Genomic DNA, 16,377 nt, shown 5'->3' on the forward strand with positions numbered 1-16,377 from the left:
TTCTGCTTCAGCTAACAGGAATGGAGCTCACTGGATTGTCATGGCATTTTGCAATTAACTTGTAACGAGTTAAGGCACAGACGGCTGGAGTACACGTCCTGCTCAGATTGGATGTCTGTGTAACTCTGAACTCAGTTAAACTCTCCAAGCCCCAGTATTCCTATCTGCCAAATGGTAAAAGCTAAGATTACTGAAAACAGTCCATGTAAATAACAGTAACAGGTACAAGCTAAATGATCGATAAATGCATAGTATAGTGCTCAGCACGCATAAGTGCTATGTGTATATTAAGTAAAATTTGGCCCTGATTACAATTACCTTAACCAAAAAGCTGCCAGGTATTGTGCTAACAGTCGAATGTATGTTTACTGAGTAATGGAACGCCTGTTTCCTGTTAGAGTGCTAAAACGACTCGTGGCGTGCCAATTATATACCTGAAACAATGAAAATGAAACTTTTTAAAAAATGGATCTGGGTCAGAAATCTGCTTCTTCTAGACTTCTCTAAAGTCAAGAGGCCTGGGGTTTTTCAACAGGCAAACAATGGAGTTCTGAACCTACGTCACTTAAGGGAACACGTCACAGTGCCCAACATTTCTTCCTTCCAGCAGAGCTGGTTCGTCTCTCTCCTTTGCACTTGGAGGTAAGGGGCATCTGCGACGCTTCTCCCCGCCTAGAACCGAAAGCGTCTTCCTCACTAGGCCCCGCTCCTCTGCCCACGGAAGCTCAATAAATCGGGAGTGCTGAGGCAAAGCGAGGCAATACGAAGAGGTGCACTGGAAATTCCTTGAAGGAGGGTATTCAAGGGGGCCCAAGAGCTCCAGATCGCCCCTAAGGCCATCCGGTCTGAGGCTCCACAAAGCGCCTCCCATCCAACTGAGTGACAGACGCGCTGCCACCTCACCATCGCCCAGTCTGTCGTCTCGCCTAACCCTCTGTCACGCTTCCGGGGCGCAAACCGAGCCCATCCGGCCCACGGATTCTTTCTCTCTCTAGGTATGGCTTCAATTGCCCACTGGATCCAGCTTCCCAAGAGCCCCACGGGCCCGAGCTGACCTGGACGGACGCTTCTCGCCTTCAAACGCCAACCCTGGAGCCGGGGCGCGTGCGCAGTCCCCAGCCGGCGCTCACGTGACTGGAAAGGGCTGGGCTTTAGTTAGCTCGGTACTTGATTAACAGGTCTCCGGTGAGTTGAGGCCGGGATCCTCTTCCACGCATGTCCAGCCTCTGCGCCTGATGGGAGTTGTAGTTCTGTCGGGGGGGGAGTTGAAGTAGGAAAAAGTTCCGGTCCCAGAGCTCCGTTCTTCTGGAGGGAATTTCAGGAAGGAGGCGGAGCCAGGGGACAGGAGCTGGGCGTTGACGCTGCCGGCGATGCTGTCATTGTGGATGTCAGTGGTCGCAACTTCTGCTGTTGCCTCGCCCGCCCCCGGAGCAGCTGTGCCGAGGGTGCCGGCGGGTCGGGCCCAGCCCGAGGCGCCCAACGTGGTGCTGGTCGCGAGCGACTCTTTCGTAAGTAGGCCGGGCCAGGAAGGGGCCCCGTTCTGACCGGCGACCAGCCCATCTCTTGTCCTGTGCCGCAGGCTTTGGGGAGCAAAAGCGGCGACATTTTAAATGGGCTTCATTTACCCTGATGCACGTACACTACATAAACATGCTTATTCAAAAGCTTCTAAAACGGAAAAAAAAAACTGCTGTCACCCTGGCTCATAGCGACCCTGTTGCTTTCCGCGGCTGTAAATCTTCATGCGCGCAGAAACTCTCATCTCTCCTCCCAAGGAGCGGCTGAGAAATTTGGACTGCCCCCCTGGTTGGTAGCCTTAGCCAGCCAGGGCATAACTCGTGGCATGGCCAGAGCGCCTGGGGTGGGCGCGGGGTGCTTAGTGTTGACATCAGCCTACTAAACTGTTTTACCACTCCTAGTGAACTTTATGTTGGGCGCCCTGGTGGTGAGGTGATGAAGCGATTGTGGGTTCTCCTGCGATCCACGTGTTCCGAAGTTCGAAACAACCAGCAGCTCCGAGGGAGAAAGACTGGGCTTTTGCTCCTGCCGAAAGCAGTTACCGTTTTTGGAAAGCCACCATGGGGCCCAGGAGGCAGCATTGACTCCATGGCAGTGAAAGTGACCCTTGGAGGTGCCTTGGGTGTAGTGCCCATGGGAGAAAGACGAGACTCTGCTCCATAGAATTACAATCTCAGAAACGCATAGGGCGGTTCTACCCTGTCCTATAGGGCAGCGATAAGTCGGAATTGAGAAAGGTTGAGTGAACTTTACGAAGGAGCTTTGGTGGTGTCCCGGGTTACATGTTGGGTTGCTACCAACTAGGTCAGCAGTTTGACACCACCAGCCTCTCAGACGAAGCTTTCTACTCCAGTTAAGCTTTGCATTCCCAGAAACCTGCAGGGCAGTGCCTCTCTTGTCTTGCAGGTCGCTTTGAAAAAGAATCTACTCATGGCAGTGAGTTGAGTTGAAAGTGAACTTTGTAAGGTTGCTCTCAATTTGAAACGATCCATGGGCTTGGACCTGAACTTTCTCAGAGTCATAATCAACTTCACCTACTTTTCTATTGTCTGTCCCTCAGGGAGGAGATTATATGTAGATCCTTGTAATCGGTTCCCCCTTTTTACCCCCTTTCCCGATATTGCCACTCTCACCACTGGTCCTGAAGGGATCATCTGTCCTGGATTCCCTGTGTTTCCAGTTCCTATCTGTACCAGTGTACATCCTCTGGTCTAGGCCAGATTTGTAAGGTAGAATTGGGATCATGATAGTGGCGGTGGTGGGGAAAGGAAGCATTTAGGAACTAGAAGAAAGTTTCATTGTTGGTACATCGCACCCTGATTGGTTCATCTTCTCCCTGCAACCTTTCTGTAAGGGGCTGGGTCTTGGGTCCCCAATCTGCACTCCCCCTCATTCACAATTTGATTTTTTGCTCTTTGGTGCCTGAAACCTGATCCCTTATAGTGGCCTGGTAGGGCCGAGTAATCTGCCCTGTGGGTTTCCAAGACTATAAATCTTTAGGGGAGCAGAAAGCCTCATCTTTCTCCACCCAACACTTGGTGGTTTCCAACTGCTGACGTTGTGGTTAGTAGTCTGATGTATAATCTACTATGCCACCAAGGCTCCCCCATATACCTTTGGGAATAATAAAGCATGCGCTCATACTGATAATATCCATTAAAGGTCATTTGTGAGGCCAAAGGAACAGACAGGAAGCAGAACTTTATAGCTGGAGAGTTGATTTTCTGTATAACTTTAATAGTAGCCTGGGTGGACTATATAGACAGTTCTCAAGCTCTATGAATGCTTCAGAGTTATCCCCGTTGGGGTTAGAGAACCAGGCTTTTCTACTCATACCGGGGTGTTCATTGGTTGTGGACTGCCCCAGAATGAAACATATTCTTGGGGGTGGATCACCTAAATTTTCTCCCATTGAGCAACTGGAGGGTTTGAACCATTGACCTTGCAGTTCGCAATCGAATATTTACCTGCCAGCACCACCAGGGGTCCTAATTTAAGAGGACAGGGGTATTCATTCTTACGGTTTTACATGTGTATCTCTTTTATGTCAAATATTTTAGATCCTGAGGGCACTAATATACTTGTGTATTTGCTCTATTTAAATAAGTATTCTTATTACCTGCTGTTGAGTTGATTCTGACTCATAGCAACCCCATAGTCGAATATGCAAAGTAGAACTTATTCCATAGGGTTTTCTGATCTACAAGGGCTTCCTCTTTGGGGCATCTTTGTTTCCTCTCTCTAAATTCTTCTGTCCCCTAAAAAATTAACTCATCCCCCTATTTCCCCCAGTACCATGGATGGGCTAAAGACCAGGATAGACTGAGCTCCATGTTCCTGTGTGTCCCTCACAATCTACTTCATCTCCCTGTCTAGAAATCTCATCATCTCAAGGGTTGATTTATGTACCATATTATCAGATTAGTACATATTCTAAACAGTCACTGGCTTACATTCAAAAATCATATAGCTGTCACTCTAGAACTGGAATATCTGTGTGTGTGTGTGTGTGTGTGTGTGTGTGTGTGTGTTTTGCTCCTTAACAAAGGGAGTACTTCAATTCTCAAATGCTTCTCTTCAACACAGCCATCTTTTGTCGTCTTCTCACTCATAGACCAAAGCAGACTCACTGCCATCAAGTTGCGGCCGACTCAAAGTGGACCTGCAGGTCAGGGTAGAACACTCCCTGTGAGAGGCCAAGACAATAACTCTTTCCAAGAGTAGCAAGCCAAATCTTTGCCCTTCAGAGCAGCTAGTGGTTTGGTTAGGTTTCTGGGTTGCTTTTCCCTGATTCTTGCTTCTCAACAAAGAATTCACATGGCAGAGCACATCTATAAATCCAAGTAACTTTTATGAGGGAAAGGGAAAGTTGCAGGTAATACAGTCTCAGATAGGACATGCTATCTTTGGAAAGCATGCAAGGCCGCTGCGACGGGACCATGCAAGAGTTCGCAGTGACCAAAGTTGGCTGCTTCAGGGGATCGTGGAAAAATCAATTAAGAGGAGGCCACTGAACCAAAAGAGGAGTGTAGGGTACTGTCATAACCCAAAAAGAAAGCTCCAGACTGAAAGTGATAGGGTCCTCAAAGGAGAAGGTGGCTCCAGAGACAGAGTGCGGGCGAGAGAGCCAAAGAGAGGGAAGAGTGCAGCAGAGAAAGGTCTGAGAGGCACCGGCATGCAAACTGAGCATGCAGAAAGATCCTGCCCACTGAACTGAACAGAGTCTGTCCCCAGTTTCTACTTGTTATCCCATCCTACCCCCACAAGGGTTGGGGGTGGGAAGCATGGTTGAGCGCATTGACTGTTCTTAGTATCTGACGCCGTGTTCCTGGTCTCTAGTGTGCACACCCAGGTTGCCTTCATCAACATGCCTAGGTGATCTTCATCTGCACCTAGGTGACCTTGATCTATGCATGTCCAGCTTTGGACCTTTCCCCATAGGTGTCTAATGTGTGCCTGGTTTCTCTCTAACCCTCCCTGTGTTGCGGCATGGCCAGCTAATGTTCATGTATCAATGGCATTGGTGGAGACAACCCCTTTATCCCAATCTTCCTACCTCTCAGTGTTGAGCTGCTGACCTTGCAGTTAGCAGCCCAGTCCTTAACCACACCCGGGCCCTTCACACTGATTTCCATCTCATCTAAGTGAAGTTTCCTTCATGATCCTGTATCCTGTATCCCGGGTTGTCTTCAAAGCCCTTACCACAATTTGTAATTAATAGTGGTTTATTTACCTTTTGAATGTGTACCTTCTCCACTAGGGTTTAAGTTTTATAAGGATAGGGATTCTGTTATGGTCACCATTGTACCTCCAGCTCTTGCATAGTGCCTGGCATACAGTTACTCAGGCACAATAAATGTTGGTCCATCATCTCTCAAAAGAGCTTTCTTATATTCGATTGAATCCCAGTACAGCTCTGCCATGAATGCTAGCTACTTAGATGGAAATCTCCAGAGACATTCTACACTTGCTTTTACCTCTTAAGGATTCTTAAAATCATATTAAAGTCATTTGCCACTTACGTTGTATACAGTGAAAATTAAAGGAAATAAACTTCTTTTGTAACGTAGCCATTGTTATTTAAATTTCTTTATTCTAGGATGGAAGGCTTACCTCAAATTATAGCCATTTGCTCCTTAAGTACTTTACAGTGAAAATTAGAGGATATAAACTTTTTCTTTTGTAATATAATCTGTATTATTTAAATTTCTTTATTCTAGGGATGAAGACTCACATCATGTGCAGCTATCTGCTCCTTAGGTATTTATGGTGAAAATGAAAGGAAATAAGTGTCTGCTTTTGTAAGGTACTGAAGAGTTATTTAAATTTCTTTATTCTAGGATGGAAGACTCACTTTCCACCCGGGAAGTCAGGTCGTGAAGCTTCCTTTTATCAACTTCATGAAAGCTCACGGAGCTACCTTTCTCAATGCGTACACCAACTCTCCAATTTGTTGCCCATCACGAGCAGGTATGAATAGGCAGAGTCCAGCAGAAGTACCTTGAAATCGCATTCACAATGAAAACGAGCATGCCCAAAAGTGGAATAATAATCATGTGTGTTATTTAATACGTTTAGGTTTTTGTTTGTGTAAAATTAGCGAAGTGCAACATCTGACCTCCTCAGACTTATAGAGACTATGAAGAATGAGCAAGTAATTCATTGTGGTTTATTTCTTTGTTTTTCTTGTGAGATAGGTTTTCAGCGATCAGTGGGAGTATTAGAATTTCTAATTAATTTTTCAAAGACAGGAAATCAAATGATGGGTCTCACTGAGCAAATAAGCTACAAACTATCTCTATGAAGTGTTAAAAAGCAAAGACGTTCCTTAACGATTAAAATGTGCCTGATCAGGCCATCAGAGTTTCCATGGTATAGTGTAAGTGGAATTTAAAAGTACAGTTGCCATTGAGTCAGCTCCAACTCATGCTCACCCTGTAGGACAAAGCAGACCTGTCCCTACTGGGTCCCCAGGCTCTCATCTTTAAGGAAGCTGTCTGTCACATTTTTCTCTCTCAGAGCACCTGGTAGGCTAGAATTGCTGGGCTTGCAATTAGCATCCAAGTGCTTAACCACTATGCTCACTTATTAAACCACAAATCATTAAGAAACAGGAAAAATAGTGTTTCTATGAATTCTGTTGGTCTGTAGGACTTCTGACAGGAGTTGTTTTTATTTTTCCTTTTTCTGGTTTTGGAGTGTTTGATTTGGAACCCACAAATAGCATCTAACAATTTAGTTTAGTTCTTTAGCTACTGGTATAATTTTTGCCACTATTTTGTATTATTTTTCAGCAATGTGGAGTGGCCTCTTCATTCACTTAACACAGTCTTGGAATAATTTTAAGGGCCTAGAGCCAAATTATACAACATGGATGGATGTCATGGAGAAGCATGGCTACCGAACACAGAAATTTGGAAAACTGGATTATACTTCAGGACACCACTCTGTTAGGTAAATAGATAAAAGTATAGAGAATGCTGTGGTAGGTCAGGTTGACTAGAGAAACCAATGTGTGAGGACGAGCTTTATATCAAGAAGTGGGTATATATCAGGATATCATCCCAGCCCAGTCCAAATCAAGTCCATAAATCTGATACGAGTAGTCTATAAGTCCCTCTTCAGACTCACGCAGCCACATGCAATGATGCAGAATGCAGAAAGGTCACAGGCCGGTGCGTGCCAGGTCTAGTGGAAATTCAATGGCTCACTTCATCTGTCATGTCTCAGAGTGACTTGCCGGTAGGAGGTGAAGGCAGAGAGGAAGGGAAAGTTCCCAGGATCCTCCTTATGAGAAGGCCACGCCCACAAGGAGGTACCATCAGGCTGTGACCTGATTGACAGGCGAGACTTGTTACAGGTGCCATGTTGGCCCAAAGGATCCATAACTATCACAAATACTAATAGGCAGCCTTCTGCTATAGCCCATATGTGGACTCTTTTTAACTTTTTTTGTACCCCTTGCTCAAATGTTAATTCCTTGATTATATTAATCTAGCATAACTTTTAGCTTTCTGTAATCTTCTGGAAACATTTAAATTGCTAATATGCTGGTCATTTTGTTTTTCTTAAATATTAAAGGGCCATAGTGTCTTTAAAATCGGTTAAAATATGATTTATTTTTATTGACTTCATGATATAATAGCTACTTTATTACTGATCTTATAATCTGCTTTTAAAAATCACAATCCTTTTTGCTCCTTACCTACGTAGTTCTTTCCAACGTGAATCTATTATAGGGCAGTTCCTCTGCCCTACGCCTGCTTGATTAAGTCCCCAAGCACCAGGCCGCCCAGCGCAGTGCTTCAGAGTGCAAGTCTAGAATCAGACTGTTCCATCTCTACCAAACTTCTCTCGTATTGTCCTGGGCACAGTACCGAAGCTAGCTGACCACACTTCCATTTCCTTGCTGTGATGATTAAGTGTAATAGCACGTGCTGGAAAATGCTAGCATATTAGGCTTCCAGGTGAGTTCTTGACTGGTGTCTAGAAAATTGGAGGTTCCTGGTTCACCCAACATTTCCTAACTGCTAAGAGTGGCTCTCTGTCCCTAAACCCTTTGTGCGGTGTTTAGCCCAAACATTTGCTCTCTTTCAGGGAGTCTGGAATTTTGCCGCTTATTAGGCAGAGAACAAATCAGAGAATGATCAAATCTCTCTAGGAAGAAGTGCAGCCAGAATGCTCCTTAAAAGCGAAAATAGTGAGACTTTGTTTCATGTATTTTGGACATGTAAGCAGGAGGGGCCCATGCCTGGAGAAGGATAGCGTGCTTAGTAAAGTCGAGGGTAAGTGAAAAAGGTGACAACTCAGCAAAGTGGGCTGTTACCGTGGTTACCCTGGGCTTAAACATGGGAGCAGTTATGAGGATGGCGTAGGATCAGACAGGACTTCATTCTGTTGGGTTATATAGGGTCCATGTGACTTGGAACTGACTAGCAGGCAAAAATGCCTTTGTGAGCAGCCCCCAGTAAAAACCCTCTAATGAGTCAACTTGGTAAATGTTCCACTCATGCTGTCACAATTCAGTGCTGGAGAAATTAAACATGCCCTGTGTGTCTCCAACTCATTGTCTGAGTCAGTGACCTTTTAGGATGGAATAGAACTATCTCTTTGGGTATCTGGGGCTGTAAGTCTTTACGGGAACAGAAAGGTTCATTTTTGTTTCACAGAGCAGCTGGTGGGTTTGAACTGAGCACCTTTTAGTTAACAACCCAACTCCTAATCCACTAGGCTACCCAGAGCAGTGACGTCCTTGTTACACACTGGGCTGCTAATTGCAAGGTCGGCAGTTTGAAACGACCAGCTACTTCTCAAGGGAAAGCCGAGACTTTCTCGTCTCCTAAAGAATTATAGTCTCGAAAACCCAAAGGGGAAGTTCTGCCTTGTCCTATGGGGCTACTGTGAGTCAGAATTGACTCGATGGCAGTGTGAGTTTTTGAGCTTTTTGTGTGTCTCCATTGGAAAAAGATTCTGGGAAGCTTCTGCCTGGTTTATTCCATACTATCCTGAGTCCTTCCCCTTTGGTTGTCCTACTTTGTATCGTTTCTGTCTTCTAACTCATAGCCATGAAGATAACTATTGTACATGCTGAGTCCTTTTAGTGAACCTTAAGATGAGCTAGGGACCCCTGACACAGCACTGGGTAAGACCTTAGAGCAGTTCCTCTTACTTCCAAAGAACCATACTCACTGCCACTGCGTCGGTCCCAACGCATACCGACCCTATAGGGCAGTGTAGAACTGCCCCTGTGGGTTTCCGAGACTATTTTTATGAGAGTAGAAAGCCTCATATCTCCCACAGAGCAGCTGGTGGTTTCAGACTGTTGACCTTGCAGTTAGCAGCCCAATGCACGATAGCAGATATTAAATGAAGTTAATGGTAGTAGTAGTAAATTAAGATAAAATAATTGTGGTAAATAAGAACATAAAAACTTTTATTTAAAAAATGGTGAGTTGGAGTAAACTGGTAATAACTTAAAAAAACAAAAACACTGCCATCAAGTCAATGGTAACTCCTACTAAAGTATAGGGTAGAACTGCCCCTGTGAGTTTCTAAGACCATAACTGTTGACGGGACTGCACGGCCTGTTGTCTTTCTCCTGCTGAGCAGCTGGTGGTTTTGAAGCGCTGATCTTGCAGATCACAGCCCATCACGTAGCCACTGTGTCACTAGGGCCCCCTAACTGGTAACAACATACCCTAGAATAAACCTGAGTATTAACTTTTCTCATCTGGTTATTTTCTTTTTTCTTCTTTTCTGACTTCCAAAATCTAAAAGGAAGTAACACTGAAAACCCAGGAGTGTTCCCAGCATCTCCTCTCTACTTCAGTCTCCTCAGTCCTCACCAATCGCTGTCCTACTTCTAAAATAGTTGTCCTTTTTATTCACTTCTTACCACCACCACCAGGCTATTATCCCTCCTGTGTAAATTACCGATGTGGCTTTCTAACTGGACTCTTCTAACATTACTTGACCCAGTTTCCTTAAGTATCCAGAATGACCCTTTTTAAATGTACACCTCATTACATGACACACCTACTGAAAACCCTGCAGGATTGAGCCTTTGCAGGTATATCTTGAAACCCCAAATCCGCAGCATGGATTTATTATAACCTACATGATGATCTAGCCCTGACCGACCTCCAGGATCATGTAGTCGCACTTCCTCCCTCCCTCAGTATGCACCAATCACTCAAGTTTTCTACGTTTCTGAACATGTTTTTAATGATCTCTGGACCATTGCAGAATTGGCCCATGTAAAATGTTCTCCCTCCTGCTGCCTGGCTAATGTAGAAGAAAGAAAGGAGGGAGGAACAAGGGTAGCATATAGTGAAAAGGTTTTTAAAGCTTTTATAATTTGAATAATAGTTATGCTAACTGGTTTTCCTGTAGGTGTACTATAACACTGTACTTCAGGATAGATCTTAAAATGTTCTTTTTGATGATAAATGCAAAATTGTTCCTCCCAAATGTGTCATTTCCTGCATAGTAGCCCGCGTGATTGCCCATTTCAAAATGGCCAAGACTGTCCGTTTCAGTTCAATAATGTTACAATTAATCTGAAACAGATCAGACACGTCACCAAGGTACACTGAGAATTAGTAGTTGGAATTTGAATACAAGAGTTGGAAACATGAAGAAGGATCAATATTTGAAATACCAGTACTGGTGATAGAAACAATACCAGAGAGCATGTGATAGAATTCGATAAGACCAACAACTTATATCGCCTAAAGTCCTTTTTCCTTTTTTAAATTAAGTATTTTTATTGAATAAATCATTTTTAGGAGCTCTTAAAGCTCTTATAACAATCCATATAGCAATTGTATCAAGCACATTTGTAGATATGTTGCCATTATCCTTTTCAAAATGTTTTCTTTCTGCTTGAGTCCTTGGTATCACCTCCTCTTTTTTTCCTCTCTCCCCCACCTTCCTACCCTCATAAACCCTTGATAAATTCCTAGTTAAGACCTTTTTCCGTAACACAAATGTCAACTCTACACAGGGACCTCACCAAATGGAGTATGTAAGGAACAAATGGACTACATCTATGGAAAAAGATGGTAGAGAAGCTCAGTATCATCAATCATCATGCAAGTTCTAATTGAAGCTAAAGAAAATGAACGCAAGTTTACAAGAATTAAAGTTCAACCTTGAATTATTTCTGAATTTAAAGACCATCTCGAGAACAGATTTGACTTATGACACTAATCTAATGGCTAGATCAGAGTAGTTATGGGATGATATCAAACATAAAGCAAAAGTGCATCCAAAAAGCAAGAAAAGGTCAAAATGAATGTCAGAAGAGATTTGCTCTTGAGCACAGGGTAGCTAATGTGGAAGGAAGAAATGATGAATTAAAAGAGCTGAATAAAAGATTTCAAAAGGTGGCTTGAGATGACATGTAAAACAGTACAATAAAGCATGCAAAGACCTGGAGTTTGAAAACTAAAAAAACACAGTATGCATTTCTTAAGCTGAAAGGACTGGGGGTGGGGGGGTTGTCAGCCTCAAGTTACAATACTGAAGGAGTCTATAGGCCGAAAATTGAATGTTGCTAGAAGTAGCAAAAGAAGATGCAGAGAATATAAGGAATCACTGTACCAAAAGGAATTGGTGGACATTCAACCATTTCAGGAGGTAGCATGTGATCAAGAACCAACAGTACAGAAAGATGTCAAAGCTCACTGAAGGCATTGGAAAACCTAGGCTTCGGGAACTGACAGAAAGCCAGTTAAGATATATTTACATATAATAAAAGATAAATAGATCTATGTACATATATTTATATGTTGAGTATCAAGCTAGCAGATGGACATTGGGCCTTCACTCAAGTACTCCCTCAACTCAAGAACACTTTGTTCTAGTAATGCGACATTCTGTGATGCTCACCTTCCTGACATGATCACTGAAGACAAAGCGGGTGCATAAGAAAATGTGGTGAAGAAAGCTGATGGTGCCTGGCTATCAAAAGATATAGTGTCTGCAGTCTTAAAGGCTTGAAGATAAACAAGCGACCATCTAGCTGAAAAGCAACAAAGTCTACATTGAAGAAGCACAGCATCCTGTGTGATCATGAGGTATTGATGGGATCAGGTATCAGGCATCAAAGACCCAGAATAAAAAAATCATATCAATGTGAATGAGGGGGAGGAGGGTAGAGACCCAAAGCCCATCTGCAGACAATTGGACATCCACTTTCAAAAAGATCACAAGTAAGAGACAAGCCAGTCGGTGCAGTGTAGCACTGATAAAACATACAACTTTCCTCTAGTTCCTTAATGCTTCCTCCTCTCCACTATCATGACCCCAATTCTACCTTACAAATCTGGCGAGACCAGAGCATGAACACTGGTACAGATAAGAGCTGGAAACACGGGGAATCTAGGACAGATAAACCCCTCAAGACCAATAATGAGAATAGCAATACCAGGAGGGGAAGTTTGGGGCAGAAAGGGGGAACTGATCAGGGATGGACAACAGAGAAGTGGGTGAAGGGAGACAGCAGTTGGTGTATGACATGAAAAAAATATAAGTTATCAAGGGTTCATGAGAGAGGAAAGGAGTTGTGGGGGGCGGGGGGGGGGTGCGAATGAGCTGATCCTAAGACTCAAGTAAAGAAAATGTTTTGAAAATGATGATGGCCCCAAATAAAATGATTTAAAAAATAAAAGCTATGAAAAAAAAGATGGCAACATATGTACAAATGTGCTTGACACAATGAATGTCTGGATGTCATGATAAGAACTGTAAGAGCTCCCGATAAAATGATTTAATAAAAAAAATTTGTCAACAAAGTGATGCTGTGCTCACTTGCAGAAGATTAGATCACTTATCCAGAACCCTGGTGGTGTAATGGTTACATGTTGGGCTATGATCTACGTGGTCAGCAGTTCAAAACCACCAGCAGCTTCTTGGGAGAAAGACTGGGCTTTCTACGCCCATCAACATTTATAGTCTCAGAAACCCACGGGGTGTTGCTATGAGTCAGCATTGACTTGATTGCAGTGAGTTTGGAGTTTTTTGGTAGGCATGGACCAAGAGACATTTGCTGAACCAGAACAAGGCGATACAGAATGGTTCAGGATCAGAAAAGGTGCGCAGCAGGGTTGTAGCCTTTCGGCAACCGTATTTATCCATGTGCTGAACCAGTCGTGGGAGAAGCTGGTTTATATGAAGAACATGGCATCTGCACTGCGCAGATGACACAGCCTTGCCTGCTGAGAGTGACAGTGCCTTGAAGCACTTACTGAGAAAAACCCAAAGACCACAGCAGCAGCCTCCAGCATGAACTACACCTTATCAGAAGAAAACAAAAATCCTGACGCTGAACCAATTAATAGACAAAATACTGAAGTTGGATGAATAATCAATACCCATGGTAGCAGCAGTCAAAAAATTAAACAAATCTGCTACAAAAGACCTCTTTAAATATGGAAAACCGAAGATGTCACTGTGGAAAGTAAAATGTGCTTAACCCAAGCCATGTCATGCCCAGCCACCTTCTGTGAAACACTAGGCAATGCATAAGGAAGACCAAGGACTAACTGATGCACTTGAATGATAGGGAAGATGGATGCGCTCAAATAGGGTAAAGAATACTCCCTAAACCATTGGCTGCCAGAAAATAATGAACAAACCCGCCTGGGAAGCTGGACAGCCACGTGTTTCTTAGACCTCATCACATGTTCTTCGCACATGTTATCCAGAAGGCCCAATACCTGGAGAAGGCCATTACGGTCGTAAACAAGAGGAAGACCTTCAGCAAGATGGTTTGAGGCTGGCTGCATGGTGGGCTGGCACATTCCTACTATTGCAAAGATGGTGATGGAATGTAGAAGGTGTGAGCCAAGCCCCACCCTTTGTTTCCTTGGGGATGTGGTCTACTGAAAGACACAAACCATGCCTCCACCCAAGCCACTCCCAGTCCTTTGTGTATGAGTGCCTTCTCAGAAACACAGAAATCCTAGGACCAGCAGGAGAAGAGGCCCCAGAGGAACACATTCGAGATCTTTGAAGTGGGAGAGGCCTATGCCAGAGGCATCAGACACTGCAGATGGAGACCGAGGGGTGGGCAGAGGGAAGCTGTCTCAGACAAGAGGCTCAGGCAGGGAAACCTTGAGAGAGAGCAGAGGAGCTGCACCCCAAGTATGAGCCTAATGCCAAGCAGCAGACGGGCTGCCAGGTACATTGAGGCAGAAGCCAAGGGACCATATTGCTAAGAGACTCGGCTGCTGGCTGAGAAGAGGTGTTGCTGTGGACCAATGACTCCATCCTTGCTGACTGTGGTGACCTGTTAGCGTTCCTATTTAACCCACATAATAGTGAGTGTTGTCTCTGAGTTCTGTGTGACCATGGCAACAAATTGTCAAACCTAACAAAAGTAGCATTATGGGAGGAATGGTTGGTGGCAGAAGGGAGATCAGATATGATATGGCCTCTGTGTCATTTACCCAAAGACCGAGGAAGAATTGACATATCTGAATTACGATGTTCTTGATGACTATTGAATAGGTCCTGGTTGCACCTAGAGTTAAATCTTGAGGTAATCTAAAGTTGCCATTAGTTAAGTTGTATTACAGGCCTGCTCGTAATTCCCCAACCATATTTTCCCATGTAACATTTCCTTGATTGAAAAGAAAGCTCTCTTGATTATTAAACAGTTTGTGTGTATCTTAATATCCTAATCCTGCTTATCTCCCAAAACTTGGACTGTACCATGACTATTACTTATGTTAAAAACAAACAAATATACCATCAAATTTATTCTGACTCATAGCAACCCTATAGGATGCACAATGTCACTGTGGGTTTCTGAGACTGTACATCTTTACAGGAGTAGAGGGCCTCATCTGTCTCCCAAAGAACAGTTGGTGGTCTTGAACTGCTGGCCTTGCAGTTAACTGCCTAACACATAACCCACTTTGCTACTAGGGTTCCACTACTGGTGTTAATAATCCCCTAAACTCCCACTCCTCTGTAATAACTCTTAAGGATCACATAATGAGCTTTCAGCAGTGATTTAACACTGAGAAATTAATGGTATGTTGTTATGATAAGACAATGCTATTTTAGGAATGCCATCTGTTAGAATATGTAATTCTTTTGCAATTATATTTTTTAGACTTTTATCAAAGCATTGAATATCTACTATGAAATAAAAACAATTTTTATATTGCTGCCTAAATTTTTACTTGCGGGCAAAAAATAAAATTGTTTGTTTGACTTCTCTTTGGGCTTTGAAGGAGACCTAGTGGCATATTGGTTTACACAGGCTGCTTACTGCAAGATTTGTGGTTCACACCCACAAGCCACTTCTCAGGACAAAGATAAGGCTTTCCGTTCCCCCCAACATTCCCTATAACACCTTGTATCAGTTATTCTCATTATACATCCACTCCTCCTCTGCTTCACAGCTGGGGGACCCAACAGAAGACAATGGAAAACAAGTCGTACTCAGTGGTAAGGATAAGATCATATAAAGACGGTAATACAAGCAATGAGAGGGAGAAGACCCCATCAACATTCAAGAAGCCAGGGAAGAAATTGCCGTCATGGAACATCTAAGAGACACTTGCACCCAGAAAAAATTCAGGTCTTATCTATAGAAAGGTCACCTGGCCAACTAATGAGCTCAATGCAGCATAATCAAGATTACCGTGGTCTCTGCCTGGTAGTAAAGCTGTCGGGACTCTTGCCTTTGGGTCGAGAAGGAAAGGGGATCTTGGGAGTAAATAATAAAGGAGGAGGCAGGGGGCAGAACTAGAACTATTCATGATTGCACAACTCATTTTAAAGGCGATTTTACCATGCTGGGGGGATGGGGCACAGAATGCTCTTAAATAGATGCAGTGCTGAATGTACAATTCCCCTTGATATGACTGAATGATTGAACTACTCAATTGTATGATATGGAAATGTATGGAAAGTCAGAGGGGCAAGCAGTTCTACTCTGTCCTAAGACAGGGTCATGATGAGTTGGAATCAACTCAGTGGCAATGAGGTTTTCTTGGACTTGGGTCCTTAGGTAGACTGAATGTTTTATCAAGTGGAGTAAAATTTTAGGTATAAAATAGTATTTATTTTCAGATTTGTATCTGAATTTTTTTAATTACCATAAATGCTCGAGTATAAGCTGAGTTCTTTCAGCACATTTTTTTTTTTTTGAGCAGCATGTTTTTCATGCTGAAAAGGCCCCCGTTTATTTGTGGTCAAATTAGGTGCCTGAGCTTATACTCGAGTATATAGGTATATGCAACTTCAGAGAAACTTGCCTCATCTGCAACTTATAAAAAAGAAACTTCTTAGAAATATCCAGGACTGTTTCCTAAACCACTTGCCCTCTACATATACTTAGAC

At 43.5% G+C, this 16,377-nt stretch overlaps 2 protein-coding genes across 4 annotated transcripts in view; one reads left to right on the forward strand and one right to left on the reverse strand.

The window, feature by feature from the left end:
• The window catches only part of SKIC3 (SKI3 subunit of superkiller complex), a 73,999-nt gene extending 72,841 nt beyond the window's left edge, over positions 1–1,158 (reverse strand). The window contains exon 1 of one of the 2 annotated variants that reach the window (XM_075541287.1): positions 1,056–1,158. The gene's annotated coding sequence lies outside the window, so the exon portion shown is untranslated. Of the gene's footprint in view, positions 1–560; positions 856–1,055 lie in introns of those variants that run through there. The other variant, XM_075541288.1, reaches the window with a different exon arrangement.
• Positions 1,016–16,377, forward strand: part of ARSK (arylsulfatase family member K) — a 31,256-nt gene continuing 15,894 nt past the window's right edge. The window contains exons 1-3 of one of the 2 annotated variants that reach the window (XM_075541291.1): positions 1,016–1,185; positions 5,859–5,988; positions 6,813–6,972. In XM_075541291.1, coding sequence (XP_075397406.1) covers positions 5,919–5,988; positions 6,813–6,972 — 230 coding nt within the window. In that variant the 5' untranslated portion in view covers positions 1,016–1,185; positions 5,859–5,918. Of the gene's footprint in view, positions 1,186–1,251; positions 1,509–5,858; positions 5,989–6,812; positions 6,973–16,377 lie in introns of those variants that run through there. The other variant, XM_075541289.1, reaches the window with a different exon arrangement.

This window comes from Tenrec ecaudatus, chromosome 2 (genome assembly GCF_050624435.1).
Source record: "Tenrec ecaudatus isolate mTenEca1 chromosome 2, mTenEca1.hap1, whole genome shotgun sequence".
Classification (NCBI taxonomy): domain Eukaryota; kingdom Metazoa; phylum Chordata; class Mammalia; order Afrosoricida; family Tenrecidae; genus Tenrec; species Tenrec ecaudatus.